Source organism: Nesoenas mayeri, assembly GCF_963082525.1.
Source record: "Nesoenas mayeri genome assembly, chromosome: 4".
Classification (NCBI taxonomy): domain Eukaryota; kingdom Metazoa; phylum Chordata; class Aves; order Columbiformes; family Columbidae; genus Nesoenas; species Nesoenas mayeri.
In genome coordinates, this window is record NC_137540.1 from 74,762,516 (window position 1) to 74,784,703 (window position 22,188).

The 22,188-nt window shown below is 49.7% G+C and overlaps 1 protein-coding gene across 5 annotated transcripts in view; it reads left to right on the plus strand.

Annotated features, from left to right (window-relative positions):
* Positions 1-22,188, plus strand: part of PTPRA (protein tyrosine phosphatase receptor type A) — a 130,520-nt gene that overhangs the window by 87,067 nt on the left and 21,265 nt on the right. For all 5 annotated transcript variants that reach the window (XM_080344414.1, XM_080344413.1, XM_080344415.1 and 2 more), the window contains 3 exons: positions 16,877-16,955; positions 17,352-17,717; positions 20,482-20,499. In XM_080344414.1, coding sequence (XP_080200540.1) covers positions 16,877-16,955; positions 17,352-17,717; positions 20,482-20,499 — 463 coding nt within the window. The remainder of the gene's footprint in view (positions 1-16,876; positions 16,956-17,351; positions 17,718-20,481; positions 20,500-22,188) is intronic.

The following is a 22,188-nucleotide window of genomic DNA, read 5'->3' on the forward strand; positions in this document are numbered from 1 at the left end:
TCCCTGCAACAATGAGGCAAGAGGGGAAGATTCCAACTTCACCCTGTGGTTTTGGTAGCTTCTCTCTGACTTAATAGGAAAACACTGACTGCAGGAAACGTACATTATATTTTTTCTCTGCATTTTGCTGTATCTGTTGAGCCACTTTGCCTGTAGAGAGAGGAGAGAAATGGGGGATGGGGAGGAAGAAATAATGGTGTCTCTGTTCAATGAAACTCCCTTAACAGTTCATGTTGGTTTTTCTTCCCCCCTCCAAACACTTAGATCTGAGCTGAAAATCCAGGGCTTAACAGCCCAGATGTTTAGTTCGACACACAAACGTGGCATCTTTCCAGCAAGTGAAGCAGCTTTGCTGCTGCTGAGTTCCAAGGAGTTAATCCGGGATGAGAGGAGTTAAAGCTGCTCAGCAAAAGCTGCATCCTTGAACCAGGTCACCCCAAACTTCCCTTCCCTTCAGGTGAGGGGTCTTTCCCTCTGTACCAAAGCAGCTTTCAGAGATGTTGCTGCTTCTTCTGTCCCTCAAAGTGTCCTCTGGGGCACGGGGAGAAGCGATCAATGGTGGTGGCACCGTGTCGGATCGTTGCGAGATGGTTTTTGTGGGTCTTATCTCCGTCCCCAAGTAGGTCACTGGGAAAATGGTGTTGGATTAATTCAGTCTATACATAAATCTCATAGTCAGAGACGCATTGGGGTGCCGGTCGGGACGGCACCATTTCTTTCTAACTCATTAATTTTAATTCCAGTCCCCGCCAGCAAGGATTACAAGTCACCCCACTGCTGATTTTCCTTGCTTGACTCTTAATAAGTATCTCAGCATCTGCCATTTATAACTGGTTCCTCCGGCTGGTTTAAGAGCGTCCCACACCTGAAATGCCCTTCTGCTGTTGGGAAAGGCCACCTGGAGAGACCAAAGGTGGCTGTGCTTCCATCTGCGCTCGCCCTTTCCAGTGCATTTCTTTGAAAATGCTGCAAAATGTGCTTGTAGGGGTTGAGCTGTGGCCACCGTCTTCACCACCAGCGCTGGAGCTGGGAGGTGGTCACAGTTGTGCTCATGAGGATGGTGGTGGCCTTTGCAAGGTGATGGTGGTTGAAATGTGGGGGTTTTCCTTCAGCTCAGCAACCAGCGGGCACTCAAGAGCTAAACTGTTTCACCAAAGGACTGGACTTGATGGGATTGGATTTGGTTTGGACTAAGAGGAATGGGGGGGATTTTAGGCAGGTTGGCCCCTAGTCTTCAACAGGCAGTGTTCCGTGGAGTCAACTGCTGCCACCAAGCTGAGCGCTGCAGGTGACACATCTGAGGGACGGGATTCATCTAGAAGGACCTGGACAAGCTCGAGAAGTGGGGCCATGAGAACCCCATGAGGTTCAACAAGACCAAATGCAAGGTCCTGCACCTGGATCGGGACAACCCTCAGTATCAACACAGGTTGGGGATGGAGGGAAGGAGAACATCCCCCAGGAGAAGGACTTGGGGGTGCTGGGGGTGGAAGATGGGACATGAGCCACAACGTGCACTTGCAGCCCAGAAGCCAAATCGTATCCTGGGCTGCATCCCCAGCCCCGTGGGCAGCAGGTGGAGGGAGGGGATTCTGCCCCTCTGCTCCGCTCTGCTGAGACCCCCCTGCAGTGCTGGTCCAGCTCTGGGTCCTCAGCACAGGACACACATGGAGCTGCTGGAGAGGGGCCAGAGGAGCCACAGAAATGACCCGAGGCTGGAACAGCTCTGCTGGGAGGACAGGCTGAGAGAGCTGGGGTGTTCAGCTGGAGAAGAGAAGCTCCAGGGAGACCTTAGTGCGGCCTTTCTGGACTTAAAAGCGGCTGATAAAGATGGGGACAGACTTTTGAGCAGGGCCTGTTGTGAAAAGACATGGGGTGATGGTTTTAAACTAAAGGAGGGAGATTCAGGCTGGATATGGGGAAGGAATTGTTGTCCCTGAGGGTGTTGAGAGCCTGGCCCAGGTTGGCCAGAGAGATGGTGGATGAACCGTCCATGGAGACATCCCAGGCCAGGCTGGACGGGGCTCTGAGCAACCTGAGCTGGTGAAGATGTCCCTGCTCATGGCAGGGGGGGCACTGGGGGAGCTTTAGAGATCACTCCCAACCCAAACCATGCCATGATGCTATGAAAACAGGATGGATTTTTGAGGTTCGGCCACAGCGCCACCAAATACACACTTGGTGTTCAGCAACAGACTTTGTCTTGTATCTGTGCAGCCTCGAGGCTGCCACAGAGAGCCGTCTGTGTTGTGGCGTGCGAGCTCCTGTACCATTTAACGCCTGGTCAGAGGGGTCTCTCATTTAACAGCGATACTGAGGAGCCTTCTGTGTATTATGCTCCTCGCCTGGGCAGGATGGAAATGGCTGTTTTTGTGGGAATGCTGCTTTTCAAAGCCTTTTGAAAAGGCTGGGACAGCAATGACTTTGAAAGACGGGGACGTCGCTGTTGCTACCCAGCGCTTTGCTATTGAAATGAAAATATTTAACCTGAGTGCTCCGTCATTCCAGATCAGTTTGAGATGAATTTTATTTAGAATCATTTGGATGGCTGTTCGGCCTAGGTGCCTAATACAGGGGGATTTGAGCTCTGTTGTAACCTCTTAATGCTTATTTGAATATCACTAAAATATAAGTGACACAAGGTGTTATTAATGCCTGCTCGGGGAGACCTTGTTTATTGGCAAAAAAACCCAGAATGGGCCATAAAACCTGAATTGCAGCATTACCGTGACTCTGTTCTCTCCTTCATACACATCCAGGCTGGTGTCAGCAAGGAAATTTGAAATCCCCTCTTTATGGGTATTTATTTTTGCACGCAAAATAGCCAAGATATGACACTTCAACGCTGCTTATGTGTGTGTAAAAATATGTATGGCCCTGGAGCAAATAAAATCTCTGTTTCAGAGAAGTCATTTCTTGTGGCCACCACCGCTGCTGCCTGGTCCCATTGGGCCTGATGGCAGCAGCTCTTCCAGGCTTCTGAGTGGTTTTTGGGCTGAGAACTGACCCACCAAAGGAGGGGAAAATTCTTCTGGGGGGCTCTGTTGCTTGAGGATGATCTGGTGGGATGGGCTTCCAGGGTGTTCTGCTGCTGTGTTGCAGGAGGGGATGATTAATCGGATGATTTGTTGTTTTTTACAACATTGCTGTGGCAAACTTGTCTTTTCTAGCACCAAGCTGCAGGTCAGGAGATGCATGGAGATCATGGAGATCACAGAACAGTTTGGGTTGAAGGGACCTTCCCAGCTCCCCCAGTGCTGCCCCTGCCATGAGCAGGGACATCTTCACCAGCTCAGGTTGCTCAGAGCCCCGTCCAGCCTGGCCTGGGATGTCTCCAGGGATGGTTCATCCACCACCTCTCTGGCCAGCCTGGGCCAGGCTCTCACCACCCTCACGCCCAACAATTCCTTCCTCACATCTCATCTGAGATGATGGAGTGCACCCGCCTTTGCTTTTGAGAGAGACCTCAGGCTTCTGCTGGAGCTCCATCTAGAGGGGTGGACAATGGGCTGGTTGTGGAGACTGGTGGCTTCTTTGGGCCACCATAGCTCTGGTGTCCCCTTACCTGACCTTCTGCACTGTGGCACCTTGCTGGGGCTGTCACCATGGCTCTCCTGGTCCTGTGGTCACTCTTGACCACTTTTCTGCTGGAAACCCTTGCTGCAAAGCCAACAGCTGTGTTTAGCAAGGAGGACACCATGACCAAACCCAGTTCTTTCCATATGACCACTGAGGAAGGGGATTTCTCCAGCAAACCCCATAAGCAAGTGCCAATCCCTTGGCTAAGGATGTAGAAATCATACGGAGCCCTGCAGTTGCTTTTGGGTTGATTTCACAAGAGAAATCTTGGCGGTTTGGGCTGGGGCTTTCCTTGAGATGACACTCCACTTGGACGTTCCCAACATCTGCACCACAGCTGCATGGGTGAGGTGGCCAGCATCTCCATGGACCTCTTTCCTCTGGCAGAGCTTGCTCCTCCATCTTCTCCGGCTTTCCTCTTGCCATGCTTATAGCGGCACCATCCAGCCCTATGCAACGATCATTCCCAGCAGCCGAGCTTGTGAACGTCTTCACCATCAGCGCTGCAATAACCTCAAGGTTTCACCATGGAGGCCTTTGGTCATGGTTCACCTCCCGCCCTTGCTGGAGCAAGACGACAAAATTCACTGCGGTTCAGTATCTCTAATTTTCATGAGAGAATGCATTGATAGAACTGGCGACCTCTTGAATAATGGGTCCTAAGAAGTGCTTGTCTTGGTGTCCTTTACCATTTTAGAGTTCTCTGTTTAGGAAGCCGTGCATACAATCCACTACGCTCTTCTGCACCTAGAAAGAAAAGACAGGGTTGATCTGTCCATCCATATGAGACTTTTCAGCAGGGCCTGTTGTGACAGGACAAGGGGTGATGGTTTTAAACTAAAGGAGGGAGATTCAGGCTGGTCATGAGGAAGAAATTGTTGTCCCTGAGGGTGGTGAGAGCCTGGCCCAGGTTGGGCAGAGAGGTGGTGGATGAACCATCCCTGGAGACATCCCAGGCCAGGCTGGACGGGGCTCTGAGCAACCTGAGCTGGTGAAGATGTCCCTGCTCATGGCAGGGGGGGCCCTGGGGGAGCTGGGAAGGTCCCTTCAACCCAAACTGTTCTATAATTCTGTGATCCCAGGACTGCAGAGGTTGGAGCATCACCTGCTGCAAACACAAGTGCGCTCCAGCTGTTGGCTTTGGTTTCAAGTCCCCTATGTGATATTCAGCTTAAAATCCTCTACGTGATATTCAGATTTTAAATGCTACCCTTGAGGGAAAGCCACACTGGGGCTGGGTGTCACGTTATTTTCCTCTAGCCGAGTCCTAATTCTTCCCTGTTTTTTCACATAGGGTGGCACCGGGATACTCGGCTGTGCCCCCCAAAAAAGGGCTGATTTCAACCTTAGCAACAGGGTAGTTTTGTTTAGACTGTATTTATTCTCCTGTGAGAGTCATTGTTCTCTCCCGTGCCTTGACCATTTTGAAGGCTGGTGATAAAAGCCCTTGCTGACGATAATACGCTTGAGTTCAGCCTTTTGTTGGGGAGATTAAAATAGAGAATGAATAGTGAATAACATGGGAGGGCTAAAAGTTAATCGTCCCAGGCTGTTCAGTCACTTTAAGGATAAGAAAATGCATTTTATTTTCCTTTTTTTTCAAAACTACTGAGCATTATTCTACATATTCCATCAGGTCTTGTGTTGGTATATGGGGGAGCTGCAATGGCTCATGCTCCCCCTTTTGTTTAAGACTGGGGTCATTTCAATTTGTGTAAAGTTGTGTCAGCAGGAAAATAGGTTTATTATGGTGACATTAGGTTTATGATAGTTTTTTAGTAGCAATACTATATATAAAATATTATTGTTCCATGATATTAGGTTTATAATAAGCTTATGGCTATACATATAAAAATATATAAATGTATTTCACAAGTTTATAGCAGTAGCAATGATAGGAGGGACCATTCTTGTTGATCTGACTGTAAGACTTGTGTCTACAGCATCACTTTGTCTTGAGTGGGGACACTCTTGTTGGAAAATAGATGGAAAAATAGAAGATGGGTGGAAAATTCTAGATGGAAACCAGAGATGGAAAGTGGAAATCGAGCCACCAGAGGCACAGTTGGGTCCTTTTTCAGGAGCGTGGGAGGATGAGAAGAAATATTTGGGTGCCTGATCTGCTGGAAATGCCAAGAGAGTGAATGATAATGGGGATCACCCCAAAACCACTGGGATATTTATGGTCCTGCTGAAGTTCCCGCTCACATAGGTGTCTTCAAAAGCTTCGCATCCCTCCTCTCAGACACTCTCTGCAGCCGCTCGTACCTGCAGTCCCCATAATTGGCAATAATTTTCCTTAATTGCTCACAAAAGCAAATGTTCTCTCTGTGGCCGCACCGAACCGGCTTATGCTGTACTACATACATGAGCATACGGCATTAAAGGACTAATTCCTGTAAATAAGCCTATTAAGAAGTTAGAATTAATGCCTCCAACTAAACCATCCGTGGCAGCTGGATCCCACTGGTTTTATTCATTTGTTATTTGTGACACGACAATCCCCGTCTGCTCGGGACTGCGATGCCCTCACGCTCGGCCCGTTGATCTTACGTTGTGGTGGGTGGATGTCTTAGTGTATGAGATCAGCCCTTTGTGTTGTTTCCACTTAATAAATCACATTTATAAGTAATTAACACTACACCTAACATATCGGGCTGCACTTGGCTGGTGGGTGCTGGGGGTGTCAAGTCCCTGTAGCTTGTGTGACAGGGAGAGCACAGCCCTGCAGCATGCACAGACCTCTTATATCTGGATAGATACATAGATAGATAGATAAATAGATAGATAGATAGATAGATAGATAGATAGATAGATAGATAGAAAGAATGTTTTTTCCTCCGGTTATATTTACTAATTTAGGAAGTAGGGGCTGGGATACTTTCTGTAAATTGGGATGGCCTATGAGTGGTTGTTCCTTTATTTTCTGGTAGATCACATATGATCGTAGAATCATTTTGGTTGGAAAAGACCTTCAAGATCATGGAGTCCAAGCATTGGACCTCTGGCACTGCCCATGTCCTGAGAACCTCATCTCTGTCTGTCCAACCTTCCAGGGATGGTTTATTAAGGACTCCACCATATAGTGGACTCCAGCACTGCCCTGGGCAGCCTGTTCCAATGCCCCACAGCCCTTTGGGGAAGAAATTGTTCCCCACATCCAACCTCAACCTCCCTGGTGCAACTTGAGGCCGTTTCCTCTGCTCCTGGCGCTTGTTCCTGGGGAGCAGAGCCCGACCCCCCCTGGCTCCAAGCTCCTTTCAGGCAGTTCAGAGATCAGAAGGTCTCCCCTCAGCTCCTGTTCTCCAGACTGAACATTTTACATGCTGCTTTCAAGGGAGACCTCTTCTCTCCCTCTTTTTTTGGCCCAAGAGCTTTAGCTCGTTGTCCTGCAATCCACGCGCTGACGCAAAGGGTATAAAGTCACAAGCCAGAAGTTCAGCTGTGGGTCTGGGTCAGGGCATCAGAACCCAACTCCTGCCCTTCCCCAGGACCACCCTGAGGCCATTTCTGAGCTCAGGGCACGGGTTTCACCAGCAATTTGGTTTGCACTGGGAATTTCAGCCTTTGCGTCCCCTCGGGAGGTGGCAGCTCCTCATCCTCGCCTGAAGTCGAGCAACTGGGCTGTGCCCTGAATGATGGACAAATGCAGAGTCTGCCAGTATATAATGAATATTATCAGCTATTAACTCAGTTTTGCTCCTTCACACTGCTTATTTCTCACCATTTGATCCTCTTGGTATATTCACCATCAATGAGAATGGAATAATTATGGCATTTAGATAATCTGACTTTTGAAAGCAGCATCACTCTGGGTCTGCATCTCCAGAAGTACCTGTCAGACCATTTTCCTTTCGCCTGGAAATACGCTCCAGTATCTTATTTGTAGGTTATGTTGAAAAACATTTGTGTCTGGCAGCACAACTGCTCCCAGTCAGACTTTTCAGCACAAGACGTGCCTCAAAATGCTTTTGGCACTCGAATAACAGAATCAGAGAGGAAAACGCTTGCAACTCCAGTTCCCCTCGTTTGCAAACCTCGTTTATAGACCTCTCACAACCACTGGTTAAACTGGCCTTTTGGTTTCATTCTGGCAAACTGCAACAAAAGCGCAGTTAATGCGAGATGCAGGGGATGCATCTCCGGCCCCGCTTGGGGTGGCACCATTTGTACATCATCCTCAACCCTTTTTTTCCATTCTAATACATGCAAATATATGTAAAGAGTAAAGCCTGTTCCACCGAGTCTTGCACATTTGTTTAAAGAGAAGGAAAACACGCTGAATTTACAGGGAATTTGCAAGCTGAATTTTAAAACCCATATCTAAAAAGACCCAAAGAGCGACTGGCAGTTGCCAGTGCTGACCGAGGTGATGGATTTTGGCATCTTTATTTTCGCTCGCAATCATCACATCGTTAATACGGAGCTTTTGGAGACCTGGAGTATATCCTAATTAGCAGCCTCTTATTTATTTAATTTTTTCCCCTAGTTTCATAATCAGTGATCTCGGCTACACCACAAGTGTTACTGTGGCAACAGGGCTGAACTGAGCAGCGGTGCAGAATTACCGCAGGTAAACCGGGGATTTGACGGATCCGCGGCACTTTGCGAGCCCCAGGGCTGCTCCGTGGGACGGGCTGGCTGCTCCCCGCACCCCACGGGTGGCGCGGGTGGATTTCAGGGTAAGCACAACCAGCGATTCAAGCTGCATGACCGAACGCATGCCTTTTAATTGGAGCTTAGCCCCTGTAATGAGCTTTTAAGGCTGTCGTGCGAATGATCCCCGCCGACACCTTTGTTTTAAGTAGGATGCTCCGAGCGCTCGCTGCCCTGACGCTCCAGCTTCTCGGCTTGATCTCAGCCTGGAGCTGGGAGTTCAGCTCAGTCCTGCAGCAAAGCTCAGCTTTATTTTCTGTGGGTTTGTTTTGGTTCGCTCGCTCTCCAAAAAGCATCTCGTTAGGCAGGGATGTTGTTACGCTACATAATGGCCATGCTTCATCCTGACTCCTCAATCACATGCAGCCGGTCCTTTCAGTAGATGGTGTACAAACTGCACTCGTGTTTTCTTTGTACACGTTACAAACGATGCTTGGGACAAAGAAGGGGACACCCTAAAAGCATAGAATCGTTTTGGTTGCAAACGACCCTTAAGATCATAGAGTCCAGCCATAAAATGGAATATTTAAAGAGATATATTCTTGTATGACTTCACTTTAAAAGAAAATACATATTAATTTGTTATTTTGAATAATGAGATGAAGCAGCTTCACTCAAGCCTTTTGGGTGATCGCTCTCTGCTTTCCAGCGCCACGTTGCAGCCGTGATGCCCGTCCCATGGGGGAACACACCCCGGGACGGGTCAGAGAATCAGCCATGGGATCACAGAACACCAGGTTGGAAGGGACCACAAGGATCATTTTAGCTTTAATTTCCTCAGGAAGAGGTTTCATCTCCCTCTCCCCTTTGCAACGCGGCTCTGGCCGCCCCACCGATCCTCACCAGCCCCACCGCAGCGAAAAGCTTCATTCCCAGCAGCTTCCTCATGGTCACGGCTCAAAGTCCATCCCTCATCCTCGTCCTCCCTGAGCCCACGGCTCCCTTGGGCTTAGCTCACTGCTTTCCTTTTCCTTGGCACTTCACTCTTGGCTTTTGCCTGGCCCACCCTGATGCTCCTTTAGGAAACCTTCTCCAGCTGGTTGTTCTCCATCGCTACAGGTCCAAGAACCTCTTCATCCCTTTCTGTCTCATAGAATCATAGAAAAATTTGGGTTGGAAGAGACCTTCAAAGCTTATCTAGTCCAAGCCCCTGCCATGAGCAGGGACATCTTCACCAGCTCAGGTTGCTCAGAGCCCCGTCCAGCCTGGCCTGGGATGTCTCCAGGGATGGTTCATCCACCACCTCTCTGGGCCAACCTGGGCCAGGCTCTCACCACCCTCAGGGACAATAATTAAACCCGTCCTAATTGTGAGGGTTATTAGCAAAATTATTATTAGGAAAATCATCGGACGTGTTTGTAGCTCTTCCCCTCCAAGGCGCTTGGGTGGCTTCTGGATGGTGACTCTGCTCACAGTGTGGCCAGGAGAGCCCGTCCCTGTGGCTCGGTGGGTGAGGACTGGAGATCATCGTGTGTCACCGATCATAGATGTGCCACTGATCTGCCCTCGGCATATCAGGGATGCAACCCACATCTCCTGGTACTCATTATATACCCAGTAATTTATAATTAACTGTGGTCTTAAAGGTTCTTTAATATATTTCTGAATGAATTAAACCCGTAATTCACTTAGGGAGTAAACAAAACATTTTGGGAGCCTTTTTATGGTCGATCAGGCTGAAGCGTGGGGATTTCCAGTGTTTGGCAGCAGAGGTAGGAAAGGAACATGGGGAACCTTCTTCCAAAGTCTGCCTGGAGAACACCTGATCCTCTCTACATCCCCTCGCGATGGTTTAACCCACGTTACTGCTCCCAGTGCGTGATTGAGAGCCTGTGTGATTGGCATGGGATAGACTTACATCTCGCTAAAGCTGACCTCCGGGAGAGAGACTGATCCTCGTTCAGGACAGCAGATTTTCTCATCATCCTAACAGTGGTGCCTATTTCTGGACACCCAGAACAGCAGGTGGAGGTGGCGTCAGGTTCCTTCCATGCACGTATGATGATCTTGCTCTTTGAAAGGGGACCGTGCGTTCCTCTATTGGACTGAGGGCCACAAAAATGATCCGAGGCTGGAACAGCTCTGCTGGGGACAGGCTGAGAGAGTTGGGGTGTTCAGCTGGAGAACAGAAGCTCCGGGGAGACCTTAGTGCGGCCTTTCTGGACTTAAAAGGGGCCGAGATGAAAAATGGGGACAGACTTTTGAGCAGGGCCTGTAGCAACAGGACAAGGGGTGATGGTTTTAAACTGAAGGAGGGAGATTCAGGCTGGACATGAGGAAGGAATTGTTGTCCCTGAGGGTGGTGAGAGCCTGGCCCAGGTTGGCCAGAGAGGTGGTGGATGAACCATCCCTGGAGACATCCCAGGCCAGGCTGGACGGGGCTCTGAGCAACCTGAGCTGGTGAAGATGTCCCTGCTCATGGCAGCGGTGGCACTGGATGACCTGTGAACGTCCCTTCAACCCAAGCCATGCCATGAGTAAATATCGAGGTGCGGGAAAACAGTGATTTGTTGAAGGTTGGGCAGATGGAGAGAGCAAAACCTTGAGCCCACAGGCTCGTCCTCCTCCTCGTGCTCCATTCGTTATCGCGGCTGTCACTTGTGTGGAAGCTGCCTGTTCATGTGAAAGAGACAAAAAAATAGGGAAAAAAAATGAAGTGGATTTTCAGAACGATTGAATGGTTGTTGTGATTCATCTTCGGTGTTGCAGGGTGGAAAAGCAGAGGGCGGGGTGGGGAGATAATGTTCAGTGACACATCAAGGCCTCGTTTCAGCTTCGGAGACACATGCAAGGAATTAGTCACTGCAACAAAACCCTTTTCCTTCCCCGAACTCAAGGGCTCCTCTCTCTGTGATGGCCAGAGACAATCTGCACCTCATTAGCCACCCCAATGCGATTCGGAGCCGAAGCAGCTCCTTGCAGGGTGGTAATGAAGCGAAGAAATCAATGAATGGCTTTGGAACCCACTGCACGACGCTTGGTCCCCAAGGGATTTCCCATAGGGGACCAGGCTTTGCTTTTCATCCTCATCGTTATTTTTACATCCTTCGCATCTCATCCAACACGAGCAAGGGGAACCCGCTGCCGGCAAAATAGTTGTGCCATGGGACGAGCTCCTCTCCACCGCAGATCACAGCTCCAGCGAGAGGCTGGAATAACCACAAACGGGATTTAAAAGGAGCCGGGAGCGGGGAGAGGAGACGGCAGGTTTGTTTTGCAGGGCGGTTGAGCCGTGCCGGTGGCTTGCTGCCACCAGAATTAAAAAACAGACCTTTTTCCCCTTTCTTTATGCTCATGCACGCTCTCTTCCTACTGTGAGCTGCTTCAAAGCGCTAACCGGTGCAAACACCAATCTTACTCCTGTTTATGCCAGAAAACAAGAGGAAAACTGAACCATTTTCTATTTTTTGCTGCAATCGGGGCCAACACAAGGTAGTCGGGTGGTCTCAGTCGAGCTACTGTGTTTTAGCATCCCCCCGACAGCAGCAGCGCTTTCTGGGGTCCCAGAAAACCGGGTGGAATTAAGGTCGTGTTTCCTCTTTGCACATAGCAAAGAGATTGTCTCATTTTCCAGGAGTTAGGAGCATGTTGGAGGTGGGGTAAATCCTGCCTTTGATTGTGGACGCCGGGTGAGATCTGGGCAGTTTGTGCAGCAATAATAAAAATAATAGTAATAATAATAATAATTGGTTGCTTTCTGGAAACACGGGGAGGTGGTCCCGCAGCTGAACCCCCCTCCAGCGGCACACACAAGCACCATTTTTAAGCCACTTATTATTTTATAAAGAGATTATTTCCTTCCCCCCCTCCTCCTCCAACAGCATCAATCATCTTGACAAAATCCGCTTATTTTAAAACATGCATCCCGGAGCCTAAAATCCAGCCTTTCCTATAGGAAGCTCCCAAGCAGCGTATGGGGTAGTTCAATGCATATATACCATATATATAAAAATATATAAATATATTATTCAGGTTTCTAACTGTGATTTTTGAAAAGGAAGGTTGAAACTGAAGACACGATGCCGAGCGTCCCAACCCGCCGGCGCAGCGGTGCCGAATGCGGCTCCTTTTCTCGTCGGCGGAGCCGGCGCCGTGACGTCAGGCTGTTTTTCTGCAGAGCTCGCAGGATGTCGCAGCCGGCCAAGAGCTGTGTTTATGTTGATAACATTACAAGTATTTCCTCTCCGTTTCCGAAACCAGCGGGGCGAGAGCCGAGGGGGAAGGGAGACTCGGGTTTCTCCAGCTTCGGGGTAGGACTCTGGAGGCCTTTTTATGTTCAGCTGGAGTGCTGGCATTTATTTATCCTGCGTTTGGGAATCAGGAGCGTTTAATAGCTGGGGCTTTTGCGTTTGCTCTCTCTGCTCCGGATCCGGATTTTGAAAGGTGATAAAGCAGCGCTGGCAGCTGGTCACAGGAGCAGCTCTTGCGATGCACTCGGGGCTGCCCGGTGTCCTGGTTCTTTTGATATTCGCAGTAATAAAGCCATAAAAACTGAGGATCCGCACGGACCGCCTTCTTCACGAAAACGGGGCAAGGCATCCTCTCCCCTTGCCAACCCTTAATGCGGTCCACTCGATGATCAATGAACTTATTAAACATAATATCAAGGGGGTTTTAAGGGCATGCAGCCTTTGGTGTAATCCCTGCCAGCCCAGCGAAGGAGGGACCTGCACCCATGGTCGGACTCACTGGTCTTAAGGGTCTTTTCCAGCCTAAAAGATTCTACAATCATCTCACCATCCCAAAGGGGTTTTCCAGCTGATGCCCATGGCCGGTCCAGGAATTGCCTTCAGTGGTCACAGTCGTGGAAATAAAACCAAGCTTGTTTATTATTGTACATGGGTTATTTCCCCATAACAGAGGGTGGAAAGAAAGGGGATTCAAAGTTTTTACTTATTTCCACCCACTGCTTTTGGTACCAAGGAAAAACTATGTTGAGGATGAGGGACAAGACCTTTGAAGGCCAACAAGACGTCCAGCTGTTGGACTTAGAGAGAGGGTGCGGGGTCAGTCTGTGTTAACCCATCCGTCTTTCCTTCCTTAACTTCTCAAAAGGGCTCCAGGGACCACAGATGGCAGAGGAGCCGGGTCCCCTTGTTCTGCCACCCCTTTGCCGAGTGACCATGAGCAAGTCGTCGCTCCCCTGGGATCTGATGCAAGAGCAGGAGCAGCCAGCTTGGAAAGATCCTTCAAGACATTAAGAAAGGCTTGGAATAGATTAAGAGCTACGTGGTTCTAGGTTCTTAGGGATATCATTTAGAGGTGGACTTGACAGTGGCAGCTTAATGGTTGGACTCGATCTTGAAGGTCTTTTCCAACCAAAACAATTCTGTGGTTCTGTATGGTTTTCCAATGAATTATGAGCCAGGTGGTGAGGAGGAAGATCTCCATGTGAGGGGACAGTAGGATGTCGGTGCAGTGGGAGCATCCCAGTTAGTGATTGGTTTGTCTGCTCTGGGGGCAAACTGCTGCCAATTGAATGGGATTCCAAATGAATGGGAATCCCAAATGAATGGGATCCCAAATGAACATGATCCCAAATGAATGGGATCCCAAGTGAAAGGGAAACCCATATGAATGGGATGCCAAATCAATGGGAGTCCCAAGTGAACGGGATCCCAAATGGACAGGATCGCAAATAAATTAGGATCCCAAATGAACAGGTTCCCCAAGGAATAGGAACTCTTGTTTGGAGAAGCGAGTTGGGAAAGAGGAAAGGAGCCACATCCACCCATGAGAATGGTGTTTCTGTGCAAATATTCATCAAAACACACCAAACGGTCACTTTTTCTCCTAATAATGTTTGCAGCAGAGCCAGGTCTTGACCTTGTGGTTGTTCCCAGCAAGGGAAGCTGTTGCGATGTCGAGACCTTGGCACCTTCGTCAGCCCTGTGAGATTTCAGGAGCATCTCAGTGCCACCGTGACCTTCCTTGGACATCCAGCGTGGGCTTGGGGACCTTCTGCCTTTGCACGTGGGTCCCATCGGGATGAGCACCCAACTCCTGTGGGTTTCTGCAGCTGGATGCTCAGACCACCTGTGCCTTGCAGCAAGATGCTTTCGTTCGCACCGGTGGTTCGGCTGCATGTGCTTCCCAATTGCAATTAAACATGGGGAGGACATGAGGTTCCAGTATAATTTGGGGAATGACCTGTTAGAGAGCAGCATAGGGGAAAGGGATGTGGGGGTCCTGAGGACAGCAGAGTGACCATGAGCCAGCACTGGGCCCTTGTGGCCAGGAAGCCAATGGTACCTGGGGTGGGTTAGAAGGGGGTGGTCAGTAGGTCAGAGAGGTTCTCCTGCCCCTCTGCTCTGCCCTGGGGAGACCACACCTGGAATCTTGTGTCCAGTTGTGGCCCCTCAGTTCCAGCAGGACAGGGAACTGCTGGAGAGAGTCCAGCGCAGCCACCAAGATGCTGAAGGGAGTGGAGCATCTCCCGTGTGAGGAAAGGCTGAGGGAGCTGGGGCTCTGGAGCTGGACAAGAGGACACTGAGGGGGGACTCATTCCTGGGGATCAATATGGAAAGGGGGAGTGTCAGGAGGATGGAGCCAGGCTCTTCTCGGTGACAACCAGTGATAGGACAAGGGGTAACGGGTTCAAACTGGAACACAGGAGGTTCCACTTAAATTTGAGAGGAAACTTGTTCCTGGTGAGGGTGTCAGAGCCTGGCCCAGGCTGCCCAGGGGGTTGTGGAGTCTCCTTCTGTGCAGACATTCCAACCCGCCTGGACACCTTCCTGTGTAACCTCATCTGGGTGTTCCTGCTCCATGGGGGGATTGCACTGGATGAGCTTTCCAGGTCCCTTCCAACCCCTGACATTCTGTGGTTCTGTGAGCTCCCTTTCCCATGCTGGGGGGTTGGAAAAGCTCTTTGACTTAGGACCTTCTCAGGTCCTCAGCTTGGTGAGAGGCCTCAACAAGATCCAGGAGTGGAGTGAGCCATCAAAACCTTTCCAGTTGTGGTATTCCCAGACATCCCTCCCTGGAGCAGAGCCGCAGGGGGGCATTGTGGGACTAGCCCCACTCTCACCAGCAATAGGAGTACCGAATCAGTTCAGATTCATCCAGACAGATGTTTTATTAATAATCCAGTGGAAGGTTGGCTGCTCACACCAGTGGGACCCTTTGGAGAAAGCCCTGCCCGACTCGTGGAAAGAACCAAGGGAAAGCTCTTATCTCTGGAGCTTGGTTTCCTTCTGGTTCAGGGTTTGTCTGACCTTTTGGACACTGAGTAGGTTCAATTTTTGCCAGGTTTTCTTTTGGAGAGGAGGAAAAACATGTAAGCGGGTGGTGCTGGTGGGAGGATACTCCTGGGTGGGGTGGGGAGGATCTTGTACTTCTGATACTGTTTGATGACTTCAGTGCTGTCCTTCTGCCTGGAGTTTGGGATGGGTCTAGACTGAAGCACATTTAAATAAAATAGAATGAGAACAAACAACACAAGATGTATTTAAGGGGGGGAGAGACTTAGACTGCGTAGCAGGGAATAAAACCCTTTCTTGGCAGCGTGACGAGTTGACTTGGTGGTGAGATCTCGCAGCCTCCTCCCGGGAGATGCTGAAGATGCAGCTGGACGCGTGACAGAAGCCTGAAGGACAGGAGAGAGTCGGACGGCAGCTGCCGGCCACTGGCACGGAGTGAAGCCGCCCCCGAGCCCTCTCTGGGCTCGTAGCAGATGCGAGATGGTGGCCCGACCTCGGGAGGTCCCGGGCGCTGGGACTTGGCAGCTTTGGGCTTTCTCTTGGCCAGGACGGTGACGTCTGACATCTCGCTGTCGTTTGCCTCAGCCTCTGGACCAGTGTCTGTTTGGGAGGAGATAACTGTGCTCATTTCTCAGGAGCGTTTTTGAGGTCTACAGAGGAAAGAAATCACCATCAAAACTTGGTATTTGAAAGGGCTGGGGCAGAAAGCCTGGGGGAGACAACTTCACTGAGGTCATCGGGCTGAAATTGTGCAGAATGTTTCCTGGGAAGAAACGTACGGTACAATGCACGTGCAGATGATCTTGGGTTATTATTCATGGGGATTTATGGCCTTTTTGGATTAAGACTCCTTGCTGTGGTCTTCACATCTTTTGCCTTTCAGTTGGCTCAAAGTAGACTCATTTGCAGAGCGTTTTATGAACACATCATTCATTTCCTTAAATAAATTATCCTAATTAGTTATCTTTGGTGCTCAGCTTCGTAGCTTGTTCCTCTCATGCTCTCTTACGGTTTGCTCATTCCCTGTTTCATTTCTGGTCACTTTGCTGCTCCACCAGCCTGGGATCTGTTTGTGCACCATCCACAGAATCACAGAACAGTTTGGGTTGGAAGGCACCTTCCCAGCTCCCCCAGTGCCCCCCCTGCCATGACAGGGACATCTTCACCAGCTCAGGTTGCTCAGAGCCCCGTCCAGCCTGGCCTGGGATGTCTCCAGGGATGGTTCATCCACCACCTCTCTGGCCAACCTGGGCCAGGCTCTCACCACCCTCCAGTCGGGAACATCTGGACATTTGTCCCCTGCAGGAACTCCAGCCCCACGTCCACTCCTCCCTTCCAGCTCCACACACCCCAGATGTGCAGCAGCATCCCCGGTTTGTATTATTTTGTGATGATGTTGCGCGAGGGTTTCAACAACTCTTCTCTGCTCTCTTCCCCAGGTCAACATGGATTTGTGGTTCTTTCTCCTTTTGCTCGGAAGTGGCCTGATAAGCATAGGTGCTAACAACGTGACGACAGGTAAACTATGCTCATTGTCTTTTTTGTCCCTAAACCATCGTTAGGATCAGAGGAGTAAGTGCTCACATGCTCGCTGGGTTCTTGCTTCTGCCCTGCGCTTCGTTGTAATATAAAGTGTCAAAAAGAGAACGATGGGCTGGAGGTGCTTATAAATCAATCTAAACATTGATCCTCTCTTACAGGGTCTTTAATCTTTGTAGCTCCTTGATATCATAATATATATTCAATTACCTGTTTTTATAGGGTGTGCATCACTGTGCTGTGCAAAGCATTCCCAAAATATGGCATTTTTTGGCTGTTTTTAGTTAACAGTCTCACGAATCTCCATCATCTAAACCCTCCAGTGCTGAAGGAAAGTATCTCATGGAGGTTCCCTTGTGCTTTCTCCTCTTGCAGAGCCACCCAGGACAGCACCCACCTCCCCCAGGAGCCCCACCAAAGCTCCCACAGCACGTCCTGAGGATGGGACGACGACCACGAGCGCCAACACCCTCAACATTAGCACCCCAGTGACTGTCACTACCCTGGCGCCAAAGCCACCCGCAACCACAGCCGCCGGGATGTCCCCCAACGCCACCACCCTCAGCCTCAACACCTCCACCCTGGGGACAACTGTCCCCGTGCCACCAGCCACCTCCCCGCTCCCCAGCCTGACGTCCCCTGCTCCTCGCACCGCTCTCCCCAGCACGGAAGCGGAGACAACGGAGAGGAATTTCAGCGCGACAGTGACCACGCAGGAGACCTCGTCCGCTGCCCACAACGGTAGGCATCTCCTCCACCTTCTTCTTCTCCTCCAGGCCACCCCTGCCCATGGGTTTGTTTCTTTGCTCTTCTTTTGTTTTGCTGAACAAAAGGGAATGAGAAGACACTCGGGGGCAAATTCCACAGCGATAACGAAATAATATAACTCCCCAAAGAGACCAGATCAGAAGAGATTTATCCTGCTGAAGGTTTGGGCTCCTTGCCAAGACGCTGGGGCACCAGAAACCCTCGGATCTCCCTCCACTTTTGTCACAGATTAATTTCATCGCTTTTTGTGGTTTCCGGAGCATGAAATGGGGCTGGTGCTGTGCAGCTCCCAGGTGCTGGCTGAAAAGTTGATCTGTAACGAGTTTGTGCGGACAATAAATCACTTGGGGTTGCCGCTCAGCTGCAGAGCTTGGCTTAGCCAGATGTTTCTGCATTTATTTGTATTCTGGTAGCCACCGTCCTGCTTTTTGGCACCGTACAAGCACATGCATGCCAAGGCAGGCCCGGTCCCAAAGGATTTAAGGCTTAGACTAGAGCTGGCCAACCAAGGGGTGAGATCCAGCTCCTGGGAAAAGCTGCTAAATTGGTTCATTATCCAAAATTAGCCAAGCTGGGGATGAAGGACGATGTGGTAGGACGGTGCTGGCCCGTCTGGTGGAGTAATCTGTACCCTCCAGCCGATGGCTGCCAAACTGCCTGCAGACACAACCTGCACGTGGTTTGATAAACCATCTGAAGGTGCTTTCGCTCTGCTGTGGTGAGCACCAGGAGCAATGTGGTGAGACCTTATTGAGCAGAGTATTCCATGTGCTGGATGTGTCAGTCTGGCATATACCGATGCATCTGATGTTGGGGTGGATGAACCATCCCTGGAGACATCCCAGGCCAGGCTGGACGGGGCTCTGAGCGACCTGAGCTGGTGAAGATGTCCCTGCTCATGGCAGGGGGGGCACTGGGGGAGCTGCGAAGGTCCCTTCAACCCAAACCATTCTGCAGCTCTATGCTGACATTATCAGTTTTTAACCTGTTACTTGGGCTACTTTCATCTTTGAAAGATCTGGATGAACAGGAGTTACCTCTCTTGCCATCCTGCTCTCATTCCCTTCTTGGCGCATCATAAAAATGCCCCTAAGGGTGTAGTTTGGCTGTTCAGCATTAGTTAAGAGCAAAAATCAGACAAAAAGAAGCTGAGGTGACCAAAAATCTGAGGTGACCAAAAATCTGAGCTGATCCTTGATTCTTCAGCCATGATTCGCCCATTGCTGGTTGAGACCCAGATTTGATGCTCTGTGCCTCTGAGTTGCAACAATTACATAGCAGTGCCTGCTAGAGGTCATAGAATCACAGAATAGTTTGGGTTGAAGGCACCTTCCCAGCTCCCCCAGTGCCCCCCCTGCCATGAGCAGGGACATCTTCACCAGCTCAGGCTGCTCAGAGCCCCGTCCAGCCTGGCAGTGCAGGATTTAGTGGTAAAACCAGAACGGGAAACTTGGTGGTGGCGTAGAAAAGACTGAAAGAGGATAAGTCTGGAGTTAACATGGGGAGATGTCAAGTGTACATTCCTTGAGAGCAAATTTCAAAGAGACATTGGGTGCTGGGGGTCTCTTCGCTGGGCATGTTTGGAAACTGCAGCCCCTGAAGCTGCAGTGAAGTTGTTTTTGCCATCAATGTAGGAAGGGATGTGGCCAAAGGAAGTTTGCAACCCAGCTTCCTTAGCATCCTGCCATCCCCGAGCTCATCCAGCTTCCTTTCAAACACAAACCCTCAAGGCTTTTGTGCAGAATGAAAGAGTCCGGAGTAACCTCAGATATGTACATGGTGCAAGTTTAGAGTAAACATCACCTTCAGTGGGAGAGATGGAGGCAAAAGCCTCAATTACTGTGAAGATCTGGATTTTGTAATATGATGTCTGCTGCTAGGGGACTTAATTCATCATTTTTGTGTCTTTCCTACTTCTTTTTGTGACTCGAGTTACTGTTTTGGGTGAATCTCTTGATGTGCGCAGTGACTCGTTGGCCATTGCACCATCGGGGCCAGATGTGGCTTCTCAATCAGTGTCAGTCCCAGGAACAAATGACCAAACCTGATTCTTTCTTTATTTCAAGTCATTTGTCAAGGAGCACAATTAGTTTTAGGGCTTCCCTTGCTGTTAATGGGAAATTTGGATCTCGGTCATGGAAGAATTAAGTGATGCTCAGGAGGGGGACAGAGGCGGAAGGCGCCGTATGAATTACATGTTGTACAAGCGGTTCCTGCTTCTCCAAACCTCCCAAGATTGTCCTCAACCCTGTTCTCCAGCTCTTCACATGTAAAACAGCACACGGAGGCTCTCCTGGGATCTCGTGGTCCCCATCCCTCAGCCCAGCTGCTCTTAATTGAACTCTTGGCTCAGCCACTCTTTTAAAATTGTGCACAAGTGTCACCTCTTCATATTTAAGTGCTAATGAATTACACCAGTGACTTGCTGGTTATAGGCTTAAACAAAGCGTATTAGCAGTTGAGAGCAGTAGGTTTTGTTTATCGATGTTATAACTTGGCTTCAGCTCCCTGCTCTGCTGATCAGAAGTTGCTTTTTATTCCATTTTCCTTCTTGCTAAGGGAAGGTTGAAACTCTTTTTTAACATCCTGGCTTTGTAGCTGGTGTTTTAAAGGGAAGATTTACACAAAGATGATGAGAGTTACTAAATTTGTTACTGTCTTGTTCTTTGATCCTCCCTGACTTATTAAAATATATATTTCTTTGTTGCTAAGAGACTTTTGTTTTCTTTTTCTGCAGGTAACTCTGACAGAAGAGGTAAGAATTTTATGTTTCATTGCTCTTCAGTCAAGCCCTCAATAAAGACATTTCCATAAGTATTCTGCTATTAGATCCCTCTCCTTATGACAATTCTCAACTTGCTTTTACAAAGCAAATCAGGTGACACACTGATGTCTTAATTTGGGTTGGGCTCTACGTACTAATTCGTACTTGTGCTATAAGATACAACAGGTTCCTGCTGAACGCTCTGAAAATACCAGCATCACCATCCTTAGACTTGGATGACCAGAGTCTAAGAAGCCATTCTGGAAATGTCTTTCTTTTTTTGCTTATGAATTGTGTTTATTGACTGTTTGATCCAGACCCATTTTGCAAATGATGCGAGTAATTATTATTCTCCTTAATTCTGTTGGCAAGCAGTAGCACAAGTGCATTTCTTGTCATATAAAACCACTTAGGTGTTTTTTTCCATCTCTTAGTTCTGAGAACTGACATCGCTACCAGAATATCTGAAATTACTCATTGCTTCAGCAGGGTGGGAGCAGGTGGAGCGGAGCTGCAGCTGCTCTGCTTGCTGCCTATAGAAATGAGCTTCCATTGTGTGTTCCCGTCATTGCTCTCGTGGGTGTTTCACCTTTGTAAACTCCACAGCAGTTGACTTCCTGCTGCCCAATGTACTGAACATGCACTGGAGAATTATAGAATAGAATTGTGTCATGGTTTGGGTTGAAAGGGACCTTCTAAGGTCACCCAGTGCCCCCCCTGCCATGAGCAGGGACATCTTCACCAGCTCAGGTTGCTCAGAGCCCCGTCCAGCCTGGCCTGGGATGTCTCCAGGGATGGTTCATCCACCACCTCTCTGGCCAACCTGGGCCAGGCTCTCACCACCCTCAGTGTTAAAAACTCCTTCCTCATGTCCAGCCTGAATCTCCCTCCTTTAGTTTAAAACCATCACCCCTTGTCCCATCACAACAGGCCCCGCTGAAAAGCCTGTCTCCATCCAGCTGAACACCCCAACTCTCTCAGCCTGTCCTCTCAGCAGAGCTGTTCCAGCCTCGGGTCATTCCTGTGGCTCCTCTGGCCCCTCTCCAGCAGCTCCATGTGTGTCCTGTGCTGAGGACCCAGATCTGGACTAGCACTGCAGGGGGGTCTCAGCAGAGCGGAGCAGAGGGGCAGAATCCCCTCCCTCCACCTGCTGCCCACGGGGCTGGGGATGCAGCCCAGGATACGATTTGGCTTCTGGGCTGCAAGCGCACGTTGTGGCTCATGTCCCATCTTTCACCCCCAGCACCCCCAAGTCCTTCTCCTGGGGGCTGCTCCAAATCCCTCCATCCCCAGCTGGTGTTGATACCTGTGTTGTCCTGACCCAGGTGCAGGACCTTGCACTTGACCTTGTTGAACCTCATGAGAGTACAGTGGAGCTCTGGCCTTTTCCAAGCAAAATATGTGCATGTGAGCGACACAGTCCCGAGGGAGTGATTAAAGGTGTTTTGTGAACACGCTGGTTTATCCCGAGCTGCGGTGTCTGGGGTGGCTTCTTCTTCCACCTCCCGAACACGCCTGGGAAGGAAATATTGCAGGATAAAAAGCAAGGATTGAATCGGGGGTCTGCTCCTGCGGGATCTTTGTGATGTTTGCAGGGAACGTAGCTGGCACGTGGTTTAAACCTCGCTTGGCATCTCAGAGATTTAAGCTCTTGCTGCTGCTCTGCTCTCCCTCTGCAAC